Source organism: Salvia splendens, chromosome 3 (assembly GCF_004379255.2).
Source record: "Salvia splendens isolate huo1 chromosome 3, SspV2, whole genome shotgun sequence".
In the NCBI taxonomy this organism is placed as follows: domain Eukaryota; kingdom Viridiplantae; phylum Streptophyta; class Magnoliopsida; order Lamiales; family Lamiaceae; genus Salvia; species Salvia splendens.
In genome coordinates, this window is record NC_056034.1 from 45,287,075 (window position 1) to 45,308,895 (window position 21,821).

The 21,821-nt window shown below is 46.9% G+C and overlaps 3 protein-coding genes across 3 annotated transcripts; 2 read left to right on the top strand and 1 right to left on the bottom strand.

Annotated features, from left to right (window-relative positions):
* Positions 1 to 683: 683 nt before the first annotated feature.
* On the top strand, positions 684 to 2,274 carry LOC121796393 (UDP-glucuronate 4-epimerase 4-like). Its single transcript, XM_042195252.1, has one exon. It carries the CDS (start codon positions 772 to 774, stop codon positions 2,044 to 2,046), a length of 1,275 nt encoding a protein of 424 aa, XP_042051186.1. The 5' UTR covers positions 684 to 771; the 3' UTR covers positions 2,047 to 2,274.
* A 383-nt stretch (positions 2,275 to 2,657) lies between these two features.
* LOC121797089 (probable polyamine transporter At3g19553) lies at positions 2,658 to 6,139 on the bottom strand. Its single transcript, XM_042195819.1, has 4 exons — positions 6,118 to 6,139; positions 4,552 to 5,508; positions 4,460 to 4,469; positions 2,658 to 3,540 (listed from the first exon to the last, which is right to left on the bottom strand). The coding sequence occupies exons 1-4, from the start codon at positions 6,137 to 6,139 to the stop codon at positions 3,003 to 3,005; spliced, it is 1,527 nt and encodes a 508-aa protein (XP_042051753.1). The 3' UTR covers positions 2,658 to 3,002.
* Positions 6,140 to 17,784: 11,645 nt separating this feature from the next.
* Positions 17,785 to 21,821, top strand: LOC121796394 (cytochrome P450 71AP13-like). Its single transcript, XM_042195254.1, has 2 exons — positions 17,785 to 18,702; positions 20,939 to 21,821. Exons 1-2 carry the CDS (start codon positions 17,800 to 17,802, stop codon positions 21,587 to 21,589), a joined length of 1,554 nt encoding a protein of 517 aa, XP_042051188.1. The 5' UTR covers positions 17,785 to 17,799; the 3' UTR covers positions 21,590 to 21,821.

A 21,821-nucleotide genomic window follows, 5' to 3' on the forward strand; every position in this document is an offset into this window, starting at 1 on the left:
AGGTGATTTCAATGTTGGAAACTCGTTAGTATTTGTTAAGTAATTAAGCAGTGGATTTAATTAATTTTCTTGTGATCGATCATTAAATTTTGAAATAATTATTTAAAGATGGTCACTTGAGTTTGGATAGGGATTAGAGAATATTTATTGTTAAATTATATTGAATCATGAAATTAATTAGTCAATATATAAATTATTTCATGTATAATCTTAATATTTATGTGTACACCAACTTGCGGAGTGTTTTGTTTTAAGCATTCATTTTGAAAAAATATAATAAATAGTTAAAATAGAAAGAGAATAAAATAAAAGGGATAATAATATAAAAAATTCGCTTATCCGCATAGAAAAAATATGGGCATATTAATGATATTATAATTAAAGTTGAAAGACGTTTCTAATTAATAAAATAGGTATAAATATGAAATCACGGAGGATTTATGACAATATGATTAGAGTACGCGTTTTCTTTGAATTATACGAAGTTTGTGACCATAATAATCACAAATGTCCAACACAATAAATGTGACCTATCATTACCATTTGCTGTGGACTGGACTTTGATTATTGACCATTTAGAATGTATTTAGTTTCGAGAAATAATTATGAAATACTAGTAGAAAATAATTTTAAAAAATAAAATCCTGATTGAAAAGTGACATTAATTGAATTTTGTAGAATGTGAGTGTTGGTATAAAAATGCAAAAGCCACCGAGATGGCGAAATCCCCTTTGAGTCCCAACATCAGACACGCAATCGCTGGTATTTCCGATGAGTCAACTGAAGCCCATACTCTCACACTTAGACCCGATCATCCCCTCCTCCACCGGAAAATTCAAATCGGCGCCGTATGCCTTCCACCGCGTCCGCTTCCACCCGAGGCTCACCCTCTGGTCATTCCTCCTCCTCTTCTTCGTCCTCCTCCTCTTCTTCTGCTCTCCCCCAGCCGCCTCCCCCGCCGGAAAGCGCCGCAGCCTCCACACCCTGAGCCCTAATTGGGAAATCAAGGCCCGAAATTCGGCCAAGGGCGGCGGTCTCACCGTCCTCGTCACCGGCGCCGCTGGCTTCGTCGGCACCCACGTGGCGATGGCCCTGAAGAAGCGCGGCGACGGAGTGGTCGGCCTCGACAATTTCAACAGCTACTACGAAACCGGGCTGAAGAAAGCCCGAAAAAGCCTCCTGGAACGGCAGGGCGTGTTCATCATCGAGGGCGACATAAACGACGGCTCTCTGCTGGCGAAATTGTTCGAGATCGTCCATTTCAGTCACGTGATGCATCTGGCCGCACAGGCCGGAGTCCGCTACGCAATGCAGAATCCGAATTCATACATCCACAGCAACATCAAGGGCTTCGTCAGCTTGCTCGAAGCCTGCAAGAACGCAAACCCTCAGCCCAGCATCGTCTGGGCTTCCTCCAGCTCCGTCTACGGCCTCAATTCCAAGGTCCCCTTCTCGGAGAAGGACAGGACCGATCAGCCTGCCAGCTTGTACGCCGCCACCAAGAAGGCCGGCGAAGAGATCGCTCACACATACAACCACATATACGGCCTATCCATTACCGGGCTGCGCTTCTTCACCGTCTACGGGCCTTGGGGGAGGCCCGACATGGCCTACTACTTCTTCACCAAGGACATACTAAGAGGGAAAGAGATCAAGATTTTCCAAGGGGCCGCCAGGGATTTCACCTACATTGATGATGTGGTGAAGGGTTGTTTGGCAGCATTAGACACGGCCAAGAAGAGCACCGGCAGCAGCAGCGGGGGGGCCAAGAGGGGGGCAGCCCAGCTGAGGATATACAATTTGGGGAACACCAGCCCCGTACCTGTGGGGAAGCTGGTCAGCATATTGGAGAAGTTGCTCGAGGTGAAGGCCAGGAAGAAGGTGCTGCAGATGCCCAGGAACGGCGACGTTTTGTTTACTCATGCCAATGTAAGTTTGGCCAGGAAGGAGATTGGTTATAACCCCACTGTTGATCTTGAAACTGGGCTGGCTAGGTTTGTCAAGTGGTATGTTAGTTACTATGCGTCCAAGAAGAAGACTGTCTGATGATTTCCAATCTCATTTTGCTATCTAGTACTAGTAGTACTACCTCTGTCTTGGACTCAATAATTATTGCTTTTTTTACTACCTACTAATAGGTATTGTACATTAGTTTCGCAGGGAGAAGTTATTTAGAAAAAGTGTTTCATGATGCTGATGATAGATGATCTCTCCCTCTCAGCTCTTAAACAATGCCTCTCATGATTCGTTTGTGTTTTCAACTTTTCATGATTATTTCGGCGCTGATAAAGATGGATGCTTCTTGGACAATGTTCGTTGGTGATTCAACCATATGATTATGATGCAGCTACCCCTATCTTAGATATTCATTACTAGCTACCTCATCATTACTTCATTAATTATAGACAAGGATTACTTTTGAGCTCAAATGCCGCGGGATAGGCATTCTCTTCATAACAACGATGACTCAGTTTGATAACAAGAATCCAGATAAAAATATTTTAGATCACATTCCTACATAACCATCTAATGCTTCATTTTTTTGGTGATTTCGTCAAGTATATTCCAAAATATTCAACTTCCATTTTTTATCAAAATAAATTGTAGCATATGTGAATATTAATACCGTACGCAAGGACATACATAGTTTGCTGCTCTTATGCAACTTCACATATGAATTCAAATCCTTAGGTTATGTTTGAACACAAGGTTAATGAGAAAATCCTTTCCATAAACCGTTCTTCTCTTTCTTATATATTCCAGCGTCTAGGGAAAATATATAAGCAATTTCCTATCTTTTTGGAGAACGATAGATACACTGCGTTTACATGAATATTTTAAATTAATTTATCATCTGCCCGTTTTGTGCATTTTCTCTTTTCAGTCTCATGCACGAATGAAATTCTCAAATAGTGGTTGGGAAGCCAAAGCTGAAAAAATCCAGATCTTTTTCCTTTATATAAACTGCTACCATGTGGATCATCGATATATATAGTTACCTTCTACTCCAACTGCGGGTCCCCCTCCGAGGAGACGACAGCCGAGGCTTGGCCGGTTGTAGAAGACGGAAAATCTGCTAGAAGGTTGTGAGATTCCTCATCGGTGAGCTCTTGATGCTCCAAATGGCCTTCAAGATCAGAGTCAGTTGATGGCCTTAATGTAGTTTCATCTGTGTTGAACTTGATCCAATTCTGCTCCTTTGCATGGTTCAAGACGGGATACGAAGCAAATCCCAGAAAGATCACAGCAGCGCTCATTATGAACGTCTTCAAGGACGCAAGACACATCACCAAAACGAGCAACAACACCGGAGGCAGGCAGAGCATCGCAGCACCAAATGTATCCAAGGGGACTTTGTAAGGCCTGTGTAGTTCTGGCTTCTGTATTCGCAGCTTGATGAAGGCTGCAAACTCGAACAGCATTCCAACGGCGTAGAGGAAGTTTAGGAATTCAAGAATCTCCTGGAAACTCATCCATGAGAGGAATATGACGCCGCTTGCAGAACACAGAATGCTGAATGTGGGAGTCCCGTATTTTGATCTGCAAAAATAGGAGCAGTTGTTACAGTGTTTCCCAGCTGAATAAGGTGAATTTTTCATGGTCTACAACTGGGAAAAACAACCAATAATTCATGTGCTGGAGACTGAAGTGTTAACTCTTTTAGCAAACTAGGACAACATTGGCCAATCAAACATTTTACGCTATAGATGGGAATGGAGAGTAACTAAACTTGTACACTGTTGTAAAACTTCTACATGTGGTTGCTTAGTAGAATACCACTATTGTCGTTGTAGATTCCACTAAAGAAAAAACCTTCGCATGGTGCTTTTAGGGGGCGTTTATAAATACAATATCAATCAACAAAGTTATTTTAAATTATATAGTATGAGCTCTTGAATAAAAACTTACAAGTTGTTTAGGAACTTATGAACTTTTAAGCAGCATTGGGCAAAATAAGCTCCAAAATAACATACTACTATGGGTTAAGAAAATAAATTCAGACAACTTATAAGCTCCCCAAGGAATAAGTTCTTGATAGGCCTCAAGTTATTGTTTCATAATCTTATAAACAAGAATCAATTTTAAAAAAAACACTATGGTTTCGATATGTATCCTACTGATAAGGCTCATTTCATGCATCGGTTTGGTTTAAGGGTGAAATACATGCTACTTGATCGGTTTATCGCGCAAAACAAGTGTTAAATGTGCAAGGCGGAAAGGGCGAGAGCTAGATTGCATTGATTAAGTGGCAACGGCATTTGCTAACTGATCCAATCGGTTCGGTTATCATTCTATATAACTTGATCCGCATTCTATTTGTGTTTTCGACCTCTTTCCAAGTCCTTCCACCTACCAATCTATTCCAACTAAAATTATCTCTACCAACTAGAAAGTTCTCTCTCTAGTTCACTGTTCTCTTTTTAACTTATAAGCTCAGCTATTCAATTGCTTGAACAACCTATAAATTCCTAGATATAATGGTAAAGACAGTAATGATCAAGTTGAAGATCACATAAACAGAGAGATAGACAAGTGTAAAAAGAAAGAAACCTGAAGGGAGCATCCCAATCTGGCTCATCCCCAGCAGCTGGTAGGCATCGCTGCTCATCTCAGCTTCAAACAAGCCCATGTTGGACAAAGCAGCTGCAGCCTGGATCCACCACTTCAACCAAGAACCACCGATGAGCATCCCTATCTGGGCGAAGTAACCGTCAGTCCACTCAGTGGGATCGGTCTCCACAGCGCCTGTCCCAGTAAGCAGAGGGACCAAATAGGAGCACACCAGCAGCACCACCGCCCCCAGCAGCGCCCTGGGAAAGGTACTACTGGGATTCTCAATCTCCCCAGCCAATGTACTAGCATTGTCCCAGTAATTGAGATTCCAAAACAAGCTATTGAAGTAGCCCCTCCAATCCACCTTGGCGTGATCCAACGCCAACCAGCGCCTGGGCCTAATCCGGGGGATCGACAAAAGGCCCATCACAACAAACGGCAGAAGCGAGAAGCAAGCGAGTAAAACAGCTGAGAATCCGACAATGTGCAATCCTCTGTAATTCAAGTAGGTCAACGACATTGTAATCCCTAACAAAGCACTGGCAATGGTGTGGTTGAAAATGGGGAAAGAGTCGTTGAGATAATCGAGGAAGAGTACCGGATAAAGGGCGTTATCCATAACCCCGCTGAACCATTTCCAAAAGCCTTCCTGAAATCCCCAAAAATGGCCGAAGGCAGACGATATCCAAAGCACGTAGCCGCCGTTTTCAGGGAAACTGGTGGCGAGCTCGGCCGTGACTAGGGCTTCGGGGATGCTCCAGAAAAAGGGGAAAATTAGAAAACCAAGGAGAGAGAGGAGAGGGCCGCCGCCAGCTCTGACGGAATCCTCCACTCCGAAGGGGCCTCCGGAGACCTCGTAGAAAATCAAGGCGATTAGAGGTAGTATCGTCAGCTTTGGATTTGGATTTGGCTCCTCCCTCTCCTCGTCCTCGCGCACAGAGGGAGAGAGGGAGACTCACGTGGGAATAACTGATTACAGGAAAGAAGAGAATGGGAGGGAAAAGATCGGCGGTCACCAAAGCATCAGATTCATAGCATAGGATTAATGTGAAAAGATATAGTTATGGAGGTTTGACTTGTTTACATAGTAAATTCTATCTCCATCCCACCCACGTGTAACCTTCAATTCACACGTGCGGAGACGGGAGAAATTGTCGGTATCTCGAGATCCAACCTTAAATTAAATTTATCATAAAAATAATCTTAAATGATGTCCACCAACCCCCAAAAATATCTCATTTAAGTTTCTGATGCTACAATCTTCCTTTAAAATTGACTCAGTGTGGTCCTCTCACTCTAACCACGTTTAATGACAATATCAACAAGCTGAAATATTCCACCATTTAATTAATATTCGATGAGTAATAATGTTAATGTCAAAATACTTACTCCACCTATTCAATAAGCTAAAAACTTTGATGGTAAAATGAGATGAAAATAAAAATGATTATTGTGCTTTTGCAACAATGTGTGAATGCAAAGGTTGTTATTCCTGTATTGTATTATTAACTGTAAAAAGTTTTTAAAACATTAGTACTCCTATAAAATAAAATTGTACGATACCGTTCTTAGTTAATAAGTTCATATTTATTTAAATAATCAATTAATAGTAAATAATTAATGAAAAATTAAACAGGAGTGAATTACTAACATTATACAGATCAAGTAATCATGCATGCATACACTGATACACACCTTCACAAAACTAATAAAATTCATAGTATTACAATTACTAAAATATACGGAATATGAAGAGAGTTTTGTGTATACGTAAATATTCCAATTTATTTTATTTAAAAATTTCCAGAGAATGAAACCCTTATAAATAAGAGAGTTGAAATATACTTGATGGATCCGCGAATTTCTGATGTTAGTAAATGCTGGTAGAGAATGAAAACTACGACACAAAGAATTTACGTGGTTCGATTTACTGAAGTAAATCTACGTCCACGGGAAGAAGGGAGGGCAAGATTGTATTGCTTGATCTGGGATTACAGCTTACAACACAGACTTGCTATATGGTATTTTATCTCTAGAGAGCTTAACATTTTTCTATCTGATCTAAGTTCTATTTATACATGGAACTAAGATCGTGGTTTGCAGCCCCACTAACAAGATCGCGGGTGAGCAATAACTGCTCCATAACTGCTTCGTACCACTAAATAGATCGTGGGTATAGCGGAGGTCGTGGAGGCCTTTCATGAGTCCACTAACTCCTAGTTCGGTCGAATGCTGAGACCGAACTGCTGGACTTTACCGATCAGCTCTTGCCGATCTGAGAGGAGAGCTTGACTGGTCGGCTTTTACCGAGCTGTAGGCTGAGTCCGAACTCTTTGGTCGTGCCGAACTCTTTGGTGCCGAACAGATACTCTTTCTTGGGCTCTGGGCTGATGGGCCGTCACTGTTATTGGGCTTGCCATTAGGGTTTAGTTCGTACCCCACTGATCTGAGAGGAGAGCTTGACTGGTCGGCTTTTACCGAGCTGTAGGCTGAGTCCGAACTCTTTGGTCGTGCCGAACTCTTTGGTGCCGAACAGATACTCTTTCTTGGGCTCTGGGCTGATGGGCCGTCACTGTTATTGGGCTTGCCATTAGGGTTTAGTTCGTACCCCATCACTACCCCCCCCGAAAAGCGAAGTGAATCACTTCGGCGAGGTGAGTCACTTCGGCATTCTGGATAATGGTAAGAGGGAGGCTGACGTCAGGGGACGTGCCTTGCGCGTGCCTGCATTAAATGCGACAGTAAAATCCGGCCGTTGAATCCTGAAAAGGTGGGATTCGAAACGGCGCAACGATCTCGAAATCTTTCCCGAATCTGATAAATATGCTCTTTCTTCCTCATTTGAACACCTTTGCTGTTGCGTCTTCTATACTCTCTCTTTCTCGAGAAATTTTCTTCCGCTTTCAAGAGCTTCTTCAGACTTTCTTCACCTTCAAAAAGTAAGAAAAATGTCTTCTTCTTCTTCGGAGTCGGGTAGCGGTAGGAAAGGGGATAAGGGGTCTTCTGGCCGGAAAGAGTCCGGGGAGAAGACCGTAGAGTATTTCCATAGTATTTTGAGTAAGGATACTGTGATATCCCTACCCGAAAAATACTTTTTTCCTGGGGGGAAGGCGGTGGTACCTGACGGTGATCATAGGGCTGACTCCCCGCCGGAGGGGTACGCCACCGTGTACGAGGCCTGCTTAGAATGCGGGCTTCGTTTCCCCCTCCCTTCTGCCTTTATAGATTTACTAGATTTTTTTCAGCTTCCTTTAGGCCAAGTGACTCCGAACTCTTGGAGGCACTTGTCGGCCTTCGCTGCCGAACTCCGTAGGTTAGGAAGGGATTTGTCTTTGAAGGCGATCCTTAAATTCTTTCAATTTAAGAGGAAGGGGTCTTGGTTTTACTTGATCCCTTTACAGCCCTTTAGGGCCTTTTGTAAAACGAAGTGGCCGAAGTGGCAAAATCGCTTCTTCTACTATGATAGGACCGCGGCTCCTAGTTTTCCCTGGAGAGGGCCGGAGTCCGTTATCCGTCATCCTCGGCCTGAACCGTTGGACGAGCTCGATGGCGAGCTCAACAAGATTCCCATAATTAGGAAACAATACACGGAGTCTGAGCTCGTCAAGGGCGACGTCGTGTTCGACATCTCGTCTTCGGACGAAGAGGCCGAGGGTGAGGATTTCTCTTTATCTTTATGCTCTACTGCTTTAACGAAGAAAACCTGACTTTGCTTTCTTGCTTTTTGGCAGTGTACATGCTGAGTAAGGCTAGCCGCAAATCTTCGGAGTCCAAGGAGCCGGAGAGGCCGAAAACCACCAGCTCGGCGTCTGATGCCGAGAGGACTCCGAAAAGGCAAAAAACCTCTTCGGATCCGAAGAAGCCGGAGTCGACTTCGGCAAAGGGGAAGGGGAAGGCCCAGAAGCCCCCGAGAGCGCCAGAGAAAGATGTGGTCTTGGCGCCTCCTTCGGAACATATCTGTGAGCCGTTTTTATGGCCCACGGACTTCGCCGAGGTGAATTCTCTTCTTGATTTTCTGGCCTTGCTTTTTTCCTGTATTTTTTGTGGCCCCTTTGTTGACTTTTTTCTTTATCCATTTTCAGAGGAACGATATGCTCTCCAAGCTCGTCGCCGTCGAACTCTCCAAAGCGTCCAATGACTATGCTGAGATGCAGAGGAAGTTGGCGGCTGCTTGTCATCGGGCCGAACAGGCTGAGGCTAACTTTGAGAAAGCCAGAGCTGCTAGGATTTCGGCCCAGGATGAAGCTCAGTTTGCCAAAAACCAGCTCGTCATCCAGCGAGAGCAGACGAAACGGAGGGATGCTGCCGCCGTGGCTGCCCAGGGGGAGGCTCTCCGTGTTTACACGGAGAAACTCTTTTTGAGCAGCCAGTTCTCGGCCTTTGTCGGTAGTCTGGTAAGGCTAATTACCGATAAGGGCGAGCAGGGGGCTGACGTCGTGCTGCCTCTGTACAGCCGAGAGATAGCAGCTCGGCTTCAGAATCTGCCGCTCCTTGAGGAGCTCGCTTCATCCTCGGTCCTGCTTTCTGCAGACCGAGTCCGGAGTTGTCGAGCTGATCGGGACGAGAACCTGGAGGCTATCTTTGCCTCCGTGGGACCCGTTTCACCCGCTTCGACTTACAACGGAGAGGGTGAGGCCGAGCCGCTGGAGCTGGAGGCCGAAGTCGAGCGGGCCGGGCATCCGGAGAAGGAAGCCGATCAGGAGGCGGAGGCGAGGCCGGCAGGAGGCGAGGCCGAGGCTGAGGTAGCTCAGGAGAAAGAAGCTGAACCAGACCAAGGAGCCGGAGACGAAGCTGGTGGAGTATGATTTCGTCTCCCTTCTCTTAGTCTAGTTTCTTCCTTGTAAAATGGCCTTGAAGCCCTCCTGGTGTAAAAAATTTTCCTTGTGAATGAAAAATTCTCTACACTTGTCTTCGTATAGCTTTTCGTACTCGCCTTTATTCCTGTTGTATTTTACTATCTGCTCGGTACAGCTGCCGAACTAATATAGCTGCTTTGTACTCAAGGAGATGGAGATACTTCACTGGAAACGGCTGTACTCTTCGGCTTTAGACGAAGCTGAGAAAAGAGCTATAGCCGATCAGACGAAGAATGACGAGCTTCTGGCTCGTTTAGTGAAGCTGGAGGCCGATAATAAGGACTTAGAGTCCGATAAGAAGGATCTGGAGGCCGAGCTGAATACGACCATTGCTGAGAGGACTGCGTACGAGGATTACATCCGTGTGCGCGGGGGAGTGACCATATCAGATGTTCAGAGTCGAGTTGACGAACTGTGGGAGGAATATCATGTACTCCGGAGGAACAATGCGCTGGAGAGCTCGGCTTGCCAACAAGTTGTGAAATCATTGCGGCGCTGGGCTTCTCGGTACAACATTGTTCTTTCTCGGCGCCCCTCCATAGAAAGATTCCTTCGGCATATCGTGCCAACAGATGCTCGCACTCCAGATCAAACCTCTGGTTCCCTTGTTCAAAATCCTACTCCCAGTCAACAACGAACTCCGGAACAGCCGGAAACGTCAAGACGAGAACGGGCTCAGGAGCAACCGGAATCGTCAAGACAGGGACGGACTGAAATTCGCCGAGGAGTTGTGACTATGAGCGAGCAAGATCAGCAGATGCTTATTGCAGAGACTCTTCATCGCCGAGGTGTTAGGACTTCTCGGGCTCGGGGAAGAGGCGTTGGGTCGAGGATAGCATCTCGTCGACCTGCTTATTCTTCATCTGCTCGGAACAACCGAACTCGGCTTCCAGAGGATTTTGCAGATAGGTGGCTTAACCTCAGCAACCCTGGACAGTAGAATAGTCCTTTGTAATAGCGTAACGCCATTTTGTAGGGTAGCGGAGTTGTATGCCGAACAAGATTTGAAAAATGAAATTTTGTTTTCGCTTCTAACACTGTATTTACAGCTTAGCGAAAAAATTTCATCGTACTTGTCCTCGGTCTTATGAAGTAAACTTCTTTGACCGGACTTGGTCCTTGGTCTTATGAAGTAAACTTCTTTGACCGGACTCGTCTTTGGTCTGATGAAATAAACATCTTTGACCGGACTCGTCTTTGGTCTGATGAAATAAACATCTTTGACCGGACTCGTCTTTGACCGGACTCGTCTTTGGTCTGATGAAATAAACATCTTTGACCGGACTCGTCTTTGGACTGATGAAATAAACATCTTTGACCGGACTCGTCTTTGGTCTGATGAAATAAACATCTTTGACCGGACTCGTCTTTGGTCTGATGAAATAAACATCTTTGACCGGACTTGGTTTGTGTTCTAATTTGGCGATTTGTCGCCGGGATCGAACTTTCCCTTGTCCTAATTCGGCGAGTTTTATCGCGTGGATCGGACTTTCCCAGTTAACCGAAGTGGTCTTATGCAGTAAACCTCTTTGACTAGACATGGTCGTCCCCGGTCTTATGAGGTAAACTTCTTTGACCGAACTTGGTCGTCCTAATTCGGCGAGGTTTATCGCGTGGATCGGACTTTCCCTTATTGCAGTTCGTTTCAGACGAAGTGCTTATTTCTTAAGCCGAATTGTGGTCTTGTATCTTCCTGAGAAGCTTGGACTCACAATCGTTGGCTTATTGCAGTTCGTTTCAGACGAAGTGCTTGTTAAGCTGAATTGCGGTCTTGTATCCTCCTTGGAAGCTTGGACTCACAATCGTTGGCTTATTGCAGTTCGTTTCAGACGGACTGCTTGTTAAGCTGAATTGTAGTCTTATATCCTCCTTAGAAGCTTGGACTCACAATAGTCTTTAATAATCGATCTAAAAAGGGGATCAGTCTTTAAAGAACGATATACCTTGGTACCATTTGTAAGAGACGACAAGCACATAGAGACAAAACACATAGAGAAAAAATGAAAAAGATGAAAGAAAAAAACTTTAAACTTTTTATAAAACGACAAGTAAAAGGTACAAGTAAAAAACAAACAAATAAAAACATGTACCCCTATGACCGAACTAGACACAAGACAGACTGACCGGACCTTGTCTCTTACAAGTGGAACTTCTTGAGGTTGGAGACGTGCCATGTTCGGGGTACTTGTTCTCCTGACATGTGAGTCAATTTATAAGACCCTTTGCCGAGGACTTCTGACACCCGATACGGACCCTCCCATGTGGGCTCGAGTTTGCCCAGCTTTTCTGCTCGGCTTACTTCGTTGTTTCTCAAGACGAGATCTCCCACTTGAAATTGAAGCTTTTTCACCCTTTGGTTATAATACCGGGCTACTTGCTCCTTATACTTGGCTGCTTTTATGCACGCCAATTCTCTTCTTTCTTCGGCGAGATCTAGTTCTGCTCTCAGTCCGTCGTCATTCATTTCTGAGGAGAAATTTAGAGTTCGGGGACTGGGTACGCCGATCTCCACCGGAATTACGGCTTCAGTGCCATACACCAGACTATACGGAGTTTCACCGTTGGAGGTTTTGGGTGTAGTTCGGTAGGACCATAGGACTTGAGGGAGATTTTCTACCCATTGTCCTTTGGCTTGTTCTAACCGAGCTTTTAACCCTTTCACCAGAATCCGGTTCGTTACTTCCGTTTGTCCGTTTGCTTGGGGATGGGAGACCGAAGTGAACCGCTGTTGAATGTTCAGCTCTTGGCACCAATTCTTGAACGTCTTGTCGGTGAACTGAGTCCCATTATCCGAGATGAGGATGTGGGGTATGCCAAATCGGCACACTATGTTCTTCCAGACGAAGTCCAATGCCTTTGAGCTCGTTATCGTAGCTAATGGTTCCGCCTCCACCCACTTCGTGAAGTAGTCCACGGCAACGATAAGGAATTTCATTTGCCGAGGAGCTTGAGGAAGTGGTCCCACTATGTCTATGCCCCATTGCATGAAAGGCCAAGGGCTTTGCATAGTGTATAGATCGGTCTGCGGCATCCTTGGGACATTTGCATGAATTTGGCACTTCGTACACTTCTTGACGAGCTGCACTGCCTCTTGTACCATGGTTGGCCAATAATATCCCCATCTCAGAACTTTTTTAGCTAAAGCTCTGGCTCCGATGTGGCTACCGCACGATCCTTCATGAACTTCTCTGAGGATGTAGTCCGTCTCTTCTGGTCCTACGCACCGCAATAACGGCTGGAGGTAAGACTTTCTAAAGAGGACTCCTTCATGAAGTTCGTACCGAAGTGCTCGGCACGTGATCTTCCGAGCTTCTCTCTTATCCTCGGGCAATTGTCCTTGATCCAGATACTGCAAGATCGGCGTCATCCAGTTCGGCGAGCTGGATACTGAATGTACCTCGGCTTCATCAATGCTTCGATGCATTAATTCTTCCGCCTTTGAGCTCGGATCTGAGGCCAACTTACTTAAGGTATCTGCTCGGCTATTTTCCGCTCTGGGAATGCGGATTATCCGAAAATAGGAGAAACTTCGGCTGATGCTTTGCGCTTTGTCCAAATACTTCTTCATTCTCTCGTCACGAGCTTCACTTGTACCCAACATGTGATTTACTATGACTTGTGAATCACAATGGACTTTGAGAGATTTGACGAGCAGACTTTGCGCTAACTGGAGTCCGGCCAGGAGGGCTTCGTACTCGGCTTCATTATTAGTAGTGGGGAATAGGAACCGAAGTGAGTAGGTTACCTCGTGTCCGTCAGGAGCGACAAGTAGAATACCAGCTCCACTTCCCATCTTGTTTGAAGCTCCATCTACGAATCCGCTCCAGCAGTCCGGCGGTTCTACTTCGGATTCCAAGGGCTGTGTTAGTTCGACATTAGCAGAATTCTTCTGTTCGGCAATAACAGGAATTGCTTGATCGAACTTCGCTTCTGCAAGAAAATCTGCCAAGGCTTGTCCCTTGATGGCTTTCCGAGGTAGATATTCAATTGTGTGCTCTCCCAACTCTATAGCCCACTTGGCGATTCTGCCTGATGCTTCTGGTTTGGTCAACACTTGCCGAAGTGGCAGATCAGTTAAGACGCATACCTTGTGAGCATAGAAGTATGGCCGCAGTCTCCTTGCTGCATTTACTAATGCCAGAGCAATCTTTTCCAGAGGTTGATACCTGGTTTCTGGACCTCTTAATGCTCGGCTTGTAAAGTAGATGGGAAGCTGCTTTAGGCCTTCTTCTCGTACAAGCACCGCGCTGATGGTTTGATCCGATGCCGCTAAGTATAAGAATATTACTTCGGCTTCGGTTGGAGCAGAGAGAATAGGAAGCTCGGCTAGATAACTTTTGAGCTCGTCAAAGGCCTTTTTCTGCTCGGCTCCCCACTCGAACTTTGGTGCCTTTTTCAACACCGTGAAGAACGGCAGTTGCTTTTCGGCTGCTTGAGAAAGGAATCGATTCAGTGCGGCTAGACATCCGGTTAGCCTTTGCACGTCATGTATGGACTTCGGCATCGCCATGTTTTGAACAACTTGAACTTTTGAGGGGTTTGCCTTGAGTCCGTCCTTTGAAACCCAACAACCCAGAAACTTTCCCGAATCTACCAAAAAGGTACACTTTTGGGGATTAAGTTTGAGGTTGGCTTTCTTGAGCACGTTGAGAGTGGACTTGAGGTTGTGCTCGTACTCCGAAGTGCTTTTGCTTTTGACGACTATATCGTCAACATACACTTCGACCTCCTTTCCAATCAGGTGCCGAAAAAGCTTGTCTACCATCCTTTGATAAGTGGCTCCGGCATTCTTTAAACCGAATGGCATCTTTTTATAAGCGAAAATGCCGAAATCAGTAATGAAGGCCGTTTTTGAAGCGTCAATCTCATCCATTAAAACTTGATGGTATCCTTTGTACAGATCAAGAAAACAAAAAATTTCAAAGCCTATCAAAGCTTCTACTTTTTTATCTATGTTCGGAAGGGGATAGCAATCTTTGGGACAGTGCTTATTTAGATCGGTGAAATCTATGCACATCCGCCATCCTCCTTCCTTTTTCTTGATCATGACAGGATTGGCCACCCACGAAGGATACTTCACTTCGAATAACACATCCGCCTTCAATAATTGACGGACTTCGTCATGGATGACTTGACTTCGTTCTGCCGCAAAGAGTCTTTGCTTCTGTTTTATCGGCCGGACTGAAGGATCAATATTTAACCGATGAGTGATTACCTCGGGGGGCACTCCGGTCATGTCCAACGGAGACCATGCAAAGACGTCTTTATACTCCTTGAGGAGCTGGATGGTTTTTTCCCGAAGTAGGGGCGTTCCCGCGAAGCCGATCTTAACCGTTCTGGATGGATCGTCTTCGTACAGCTGAACTGTCATCGAGTTCGGCTCCGGTATGACTTCGGTCATCGCCTCTGACTCCGGCTGCTGTGATTGCTATGCTTGGTGGTGCCGATCTGACTGCTCGGCACTTCTAAGCGCAATTTGCAGACATTCCTTTGCTCTCTTTTGGTCACCTCGGATGACCGCTATCCCTCCTTTAGTAGGGATCTTGATGGTGAGGTGATAGGTGGAGCAAACGGCCCGAACTGTGTTGAGCCAGTCTCTTCCCAGGATGACGTTGTACGGGGACCGAGCTTTCACCACGAAAAACTCAATCATCGTACTGGAGCTAGTAGGCGCTTTCCCCACCGTGATCGGAAGGCTGATAATACCTTCAGGGCGGGTGTCCTCCTGGGTGAAGCTCTTCAGGGGAAGCGGAGCCGGACTGAGCCGAGCTGGGTCCACTTCTAGTTTGTCGAAGCACTCCTTAAAAAGAATGCTAACCGACGCTCCTGTATCCACAAACACCCTGTGGATCAGTTTGTTTGCCACTCCGGCTTGGATGACAATGGCGTCTTGGTGAGGAGAGATGGCCGGGACGGGATCAGCAGCCGAGAACGTAATCACTTCGTCCTGCTTCAGCCTTTTATGCGTTGGCTCCTCTCGATTGGAGCCTCTGCGTTCTGACTTTAGGGACGACTTGGTCTTCCCGGCAGGGAGCGCGTCAATAGTCTGGATTACTCCATCATATTGCGGCTCGTCATCGTCTTCGGGATCCGGCTGCCTTTTCGGATCCTGAGGAGCGCAGTTCGCACCACTCTGCTTTTTATTCTTCTTTGGCTGCTTGCTTCGGTATTTTTTCAATGTCCCTGCCTTCACAAGAACATCGATACCTGCAGCCAAGTTTCTGCACTCCTCAGTATCGTGACCGTGGTCTTGATGGTAGGAGCAGTAGCTATCCTGTGGTCGGCGCGCGGCTGATTTCGTCATCCGCTTTGGCTTTTCGAATAGGTCAGAGTGCAGTTCGAAAATTTCCGCTCTCGGCTTGTTCAGCGGTACGAACTGAGCGGGCGACTTCTCGGGATTGAGACGAGGTCCCAATCTGTCTTGCACCGGAGCCCTTTGAATTCTTTCAAATGGAGTCCGGCGAGGATGCCCCTGATCGCTATGATCGGGCTTCCTTCTGTCTCCTCGGGTCGATGAGCTGTCTAACGACCGTTTGCGACGGTCTGCCTCATCGGCCCGGGAGTACTGGTCCGCAATGTCCCACATTTCCTGAGCTGTCTGCGGACCGCACTCAACGAGCTTCCTGTAGAGAGCTCCGGGCAGGATTCCATTTTGGAATGCCGAGATGACAAGCAGATCGTTGAGATCGTCTACTTGCAGGCATTCTTTGTGGAATCTTGTCATAAAGTCGCTGATTTTTTCGTCGCGACCTTGACGAATGGAAAGCAGCTGAGCCGAAGTGATTCGGGCTTCCGCTTTCTGAAAGAACCTCCTGTGGAAGGCATCCATTAGATCTCGGTAAGATCTGATGCTGCCCTGGGGGAGGCTATCGAACCACCTTCTCGCGTTCCCGATGAGCAGCTCGGGAAACAGCTTGCACATGTGGACCTCGTTGAGACCCTGGTTCGCCATGTTATATTGATAGCGCCCCAAGAAATCGTGAGGGTCCACGAGCCCGTCGTAAGTCATCGACGGAGTTCGGTAGTTCTGTGGTAGGGGAGTTCGGGTGATGTCGTCCGAGAACGGAGTCTTCAGTGCTCCGTACACGGCGAATCCGATATCTCGTCGGTATGGAGGAGATTGAGTTCTCCTGTGATTCCGGTACCGAGGAGGAACTGGAACATGTGGGGGACGGGGATTCTTTCTCCTGGGAGATGCGACACTACTGCGGTAGTGACTTTCTTGTGCGGAGGGAGAAGGAGAATCCGTCGTTTTCGTCTCCGGCTGCTTTTGGCTTTTTCGCAGGAAGGTTAAGAATTCCTCCTGCTTCGCCTCCAAAAACTGCTTGACAGCCTCATTCAAATCGGGCTGCTGGGAAGACTCAGTGGGACGATTTTTGGAGCGGCTTGTTCCTTCGCCATGAGAACTGGTGGTGGATTTATCCCTAGGCTGTTTTCCAGACCTGTGGGATGGATTGGCTTCCTCCTGGTTCTCACGGGCAGGAATACGGGTACTCTGCGATCTGGTATGCATTTTTTGGGTGGAAAAAATGGATCAAAAATTCGCTTTATCACAAATTTTGTTCTCTGTTTCCCACAGACGGCGCCAGTGATGGATCCGCGAATTTCTGATGTTAGTAAATGCTGGTAGAGAATGAAAACTACGACACAAAGAATTTACGTGGTTCGATTTACTGAAGTAAATCTACGTCCACGGGAAGAAGGGAGGGCAAGATTGTATTGCTTGATCTGGGATTACAGCTTACAACACAGACTTGCTATATGGTATTTTATCTCTAGAGAGCTTAACCTTTTTCTATCTGATCTAAGTTCTATTTATACATGGAACTAAGATCGTGGTTTGCAGCCCCACTAACAAGATCGTGGGTGAGCAATAACTGCTCCATAACTGCTTCGTACCACTAAATAGATCGTGGGTATAGCGGAGGTCGTGGAGGCCTTTCATGAGTCCACTAACTCCTAGTTCGGTCGAATGCTGAGACCGAACTGCTGGACTTTACCGATCAGCTCTTGCCGATCTGAGAGGAGAGCTTGACTGGTCGGCTTTTACCGAGCTGTAGGCTGAGTCCGAACTCTTTGGTCGTGCCGAACTCTTTGGTGCCGAACAGATACTCTTTCTTGGGCTCTGGGCTGATGGGCCGTCACTGTTATTGGGCTTGCCATTAGGGTTTAGTTCGTACCCCACTGATCTGAGAGGAGAGCTTGACTGGTCGGCTTTTACCGAGCTGTAGGCTGAGTCCGAACTCTTTGGTCGTGCCGAACTCTTTGGTGCCGAACAGATACTCTTTCTTGGGCTCTGGGCTGATGGGTCGTCACTGTTATTGGGCTTGCCATTAGGGTTTAGTTCGTACCCCATCAATACTCCATAAAAAATCAAAATCATACAAGAATGAATCCAGTCCAGCTGTTGCACGAAGGCTACCTTCTTCTTTTTCTTCTCCTCCCCATACTACTGGGGCTAGGCACATTAATCTTCCTCTCTCTCTCTACAAAACCCCCAAGGCTACCTGGCCCCCCCAAGCTCCCGCTGATTGGAAACCTCCACCTCCTAGGCAAGCACCCCCACCTCTCCCTCCTCTCTCTCTCCAAAAAATACGGCCCCCTCTTCCACCTCCAGCTGGGTGAGATCCCCACCGTCATCCTCTCTTCCGCCGCCACCGCCAAGGAAGCCCTCAAAACTCACGACCTGGCCCTCGCAACCCGGCCCGAGATCTCCGCGGCCAAAACGCTCTTCTACAACTGTACCGACGTCGCCTTCGCCCCCTACGGCCCCCACTGGCGGAGCACCAGGAAGCTCTGCACCCTCGAGCTGCTCAGCACCAAAAGGGTTCAATCTTTTTCCTCCGTTAGAGCCGAGGAAGCTTCTAGACTCGTCCGCCGTGTGTCGGCCAGCGCCAGTTCCACCGGTGTTGTCGACCTGTCGAAGCTGCTGAATTTGTACGCCAGCGACGTTCTCTGCCGGATTGTGTTCGGCAAGGACTTCTCTGGCGGCGGAGAGTATGAGAGGTTTGGGTTTAAGGAGATGCTTGATGAGTATCAGGAACTGCTTGGGGGGTTTTCCCTTGGGGATTTCTTCCCGTCGATGGAGATTTTGCAGGTGCTGACGGGGCATAGGGGGAGACTTTGGCGTGCTTTCCAGCGGTTTGATAAGCTTTTTAGTGATGTTATTGAGGAGAAGATGCACACAACACAAGCCCAATGTATGGATTTTGTGGATATTTTGCTTCACTTGCAGAGAAATGGAGATGCCCATATTCCACTCACCATGGATAATGTTAAAGCTATCCTCTTGGTAACTTCCTATTTTTGTTTTTACTATATAGTACTAGCTCCATAATTTCATAGATTTAGAGTGTCCACTGTAGGCGGACAGCCCCAATAGCCCCGCCCTCTTTTTTTCCACAGCCCCAGTTTATTTGCCGTGCCCACAAAAAAAATTGTCCGCAGCTATAAGGTGGACACTTCCAATAGCCCCAAAATTTTTAGCCACTTATCATTTTATTTTTTTCGTCTATATTAAATCAATTAAAATTATCAGAATGTAAATAATTAGAAAACAAGGTAATTGGGACCGAATATTCGTTGTATTAGAAACGGTAAAATTATACAACGAACATTTAAAAACAATACAAATTAAAAAACCGCCACCGTCTACTCGGTGGCGGAATCGGATTCCTCCTCCTCTTCTCTGCCGCCTCCCTCGCTGCCGTCGGCCGTCCCAGTATAATCTTCATCAGACAAGCCTAGCCGGCGCTGGATCTCCCCTATGAGTTTCCAGTATATATCGTAGAAACGGCAGTTGTCCTGCAGTTGTTTCAACAACTGCACATCTAGGTTCTCCCTCAAGACCTCGTGAGGACCAGGGGCCATGGGTTGAGGTATAGGGGCGGGCTGCGGGATGCGCGATCCCGACGCGGCCGACAATAGGCGGGAGGAACTCCCAGCCACTCTAGCGCTTTGGATAGAGTCCTGTTGTCCGGAGGGCGCGGGCGCCTAGAGTGTGTAGCGGAGGGCTCTTCGGTTTGCTCGTCGTTGAGGTCGAATGATTGCGAGCCGCTGTTGTAGTCCCCGGCTATGTTATGTCTAGTACGCTTCACCCCAAGAGCTCCGGCCCGCTCTTGCACACAGATGGCCCGGAATTTCAGATAGTACTCGAGAACAAGATACTCCTCCCACATGGTAAACTTTGGCCAGCCTGCCGTGTTGAATTGGGCCATAGACAGCGCCTTCACGTCGGCTTCGCTTCGGCCACTCTCAGCACTGAGCAGGTTCATCTCGTATATGGAGCTGAACCACTTGGTGGCATGCAGAATCCTAGACCACTTTTTGAGTAGCTAATCCCCGTCACGCGGTTTGGAGCCTCGAGGTTTGAACTCGTTGTATGCCAACATGACGTGCTTCCAAAAGCTCCCATCGGTCTGATCGGTGCCCACTATGGGGTCCGATGTGACGATAATGGACTCCACTTTGATGTAGTGAGTGGCCAGTCCACCGCCGGCTGCCGGCGCCGCTGCCTCGCTGCCGCCGCCGCTGCCCGAGTCACCGCCGCCACCGCCGCTGCCGCCTCTTCTGCCGCCCCCGCCGACTCTCGTCGGAACGGGCGTATCCACGCGTGCTGCCGGCGTTTCCGGTACTCCCAGACTGAGCAGACCCATCATCGTCTCCAGTGCGTCTCGATCTACATCGATGAAAGGAGATTGGCTGGATTGGAAAGGGGTCTCCGGCCGCGGATGGTTAACCGCGTCGATGTTGGGTCTGTAATCTCCAAACGCCGACCGACTCAAATTCCTCTAAAAAAGTTGGGGCGTGGGACTCGACCTCCACGGCTGAGATGGAGGAGGAGTTGGACTCGATCCCCACGGAGGGGAAGTTTGACTCCAACCCGACGACTGGGAAGGATAGTCGCCATATCCTGATTCATCAGTGCTAGGTGATTCGTCGTCTCCACCGTGCATTTTTAGAGAATGAAAGTGTAGAGAGTGAATGGAGATTGTTTGAAAAGGGTGTAAAATGGGTGGTGGTGGAGTGGTAATTATAGTAGAATTTTCGAAAATAAAAAAATTAATGGGGGCGGCCGGCGCGCCGATCGCCGATGCACTATAGGCCGGCGCGCATATAGGCGCGGCGATCGGGTACCGGCGCGTCCTCGCACATAACTCGCCGGAGTGCCGTCCACCCCAACAAAAATCGTCTGCCCCGGGGTGGACGCTCCCTCCACTATAGGCCGGCGGGGCGGTATCGGAATGGGGGCGGCGCCGGCACTATAGTGGACACCCTTACTGCTTAAATTTATTGCAATCTACAATATTGACAAAAATACTCCCATTATTGTACACCATATAAAAGTATTCCAATGATCGTCCTACACGACAACTTTAATATCTTTTACTAATAAATTTTCACCTTTCTTGGGTTGCATTAAGTGTGAATTTGGATGAATAAATAGATATTATGCTTATGTAACTCCAAAAATTGCATTTTATTGTCATATGCAAGTAATGATGATAGGTATTTATGTTTGGGTGCAGGATATGTTTGCAGCAGGAACGGACACAACATTCATAACCTTGGATTGGACCATGACAGAGCTGCTAACTCATCCAGAAATCCTCAAAATCCTCCGATCCGAGGTAAGAAATGTAGTCGGAGAAAAAGAAATGGTGTCTGAAACTGATCTTCCTAACCTAAAGTACATGAAAGCCGTGATCAAAGAAGTCATGAGATTGCACCCTCCTGCACCTCTACTTGTCCCTCGTGAATCCATGGCACAAATCACGATCAACGGCCATACCATTCCGGCCAAGACGCGCATCTTCATCAATGCATGGGCCATAGGTAGGGACGTTAAATACTGGGAGAATCCAGAGGAGTTTGATCCCAATAGATTCTTGAACTCAGATATTGATTTTAGGGGCCAGCATTTCGAGCTGATTCCTTTTGGAGCGGGCAGGAGAATTTGCCCTGCTATAACCTTCGGTTTGGCGACTGTGGAGATGGGATTGGCGCAGCTTGTCCATGATTTTGATTGGGAGCTGCCGTATCAGGTTAAGCCTGATGATCTTGACATGACCGAGGTTTTTGGCATCACCATGCACCGGAAATCGCCTCTCCTGGTTGTTGCCAACCACCATGTTTTAGGTTCTAAAACTCAAAATCAGTACTCCATTCATCCACGATGAAATGGGAATTACGTGACAAGAGTTAGTGAAGTGCGTGTCTACTTTTATTTGGACTATTAGTTATTAGTTTAATAATAAATTATGATTGTAATTATTTAGTAGAGTGTGAGACCCACTAATCTAAAATGGAAAAAATTAAATGTAATTTTAAATTATAGACATCTCGAAATGTCAAAATGAGACCTTATTTTGTGGAAGGAAGAAGTTGAAATAATGTTATAATGATCTACTA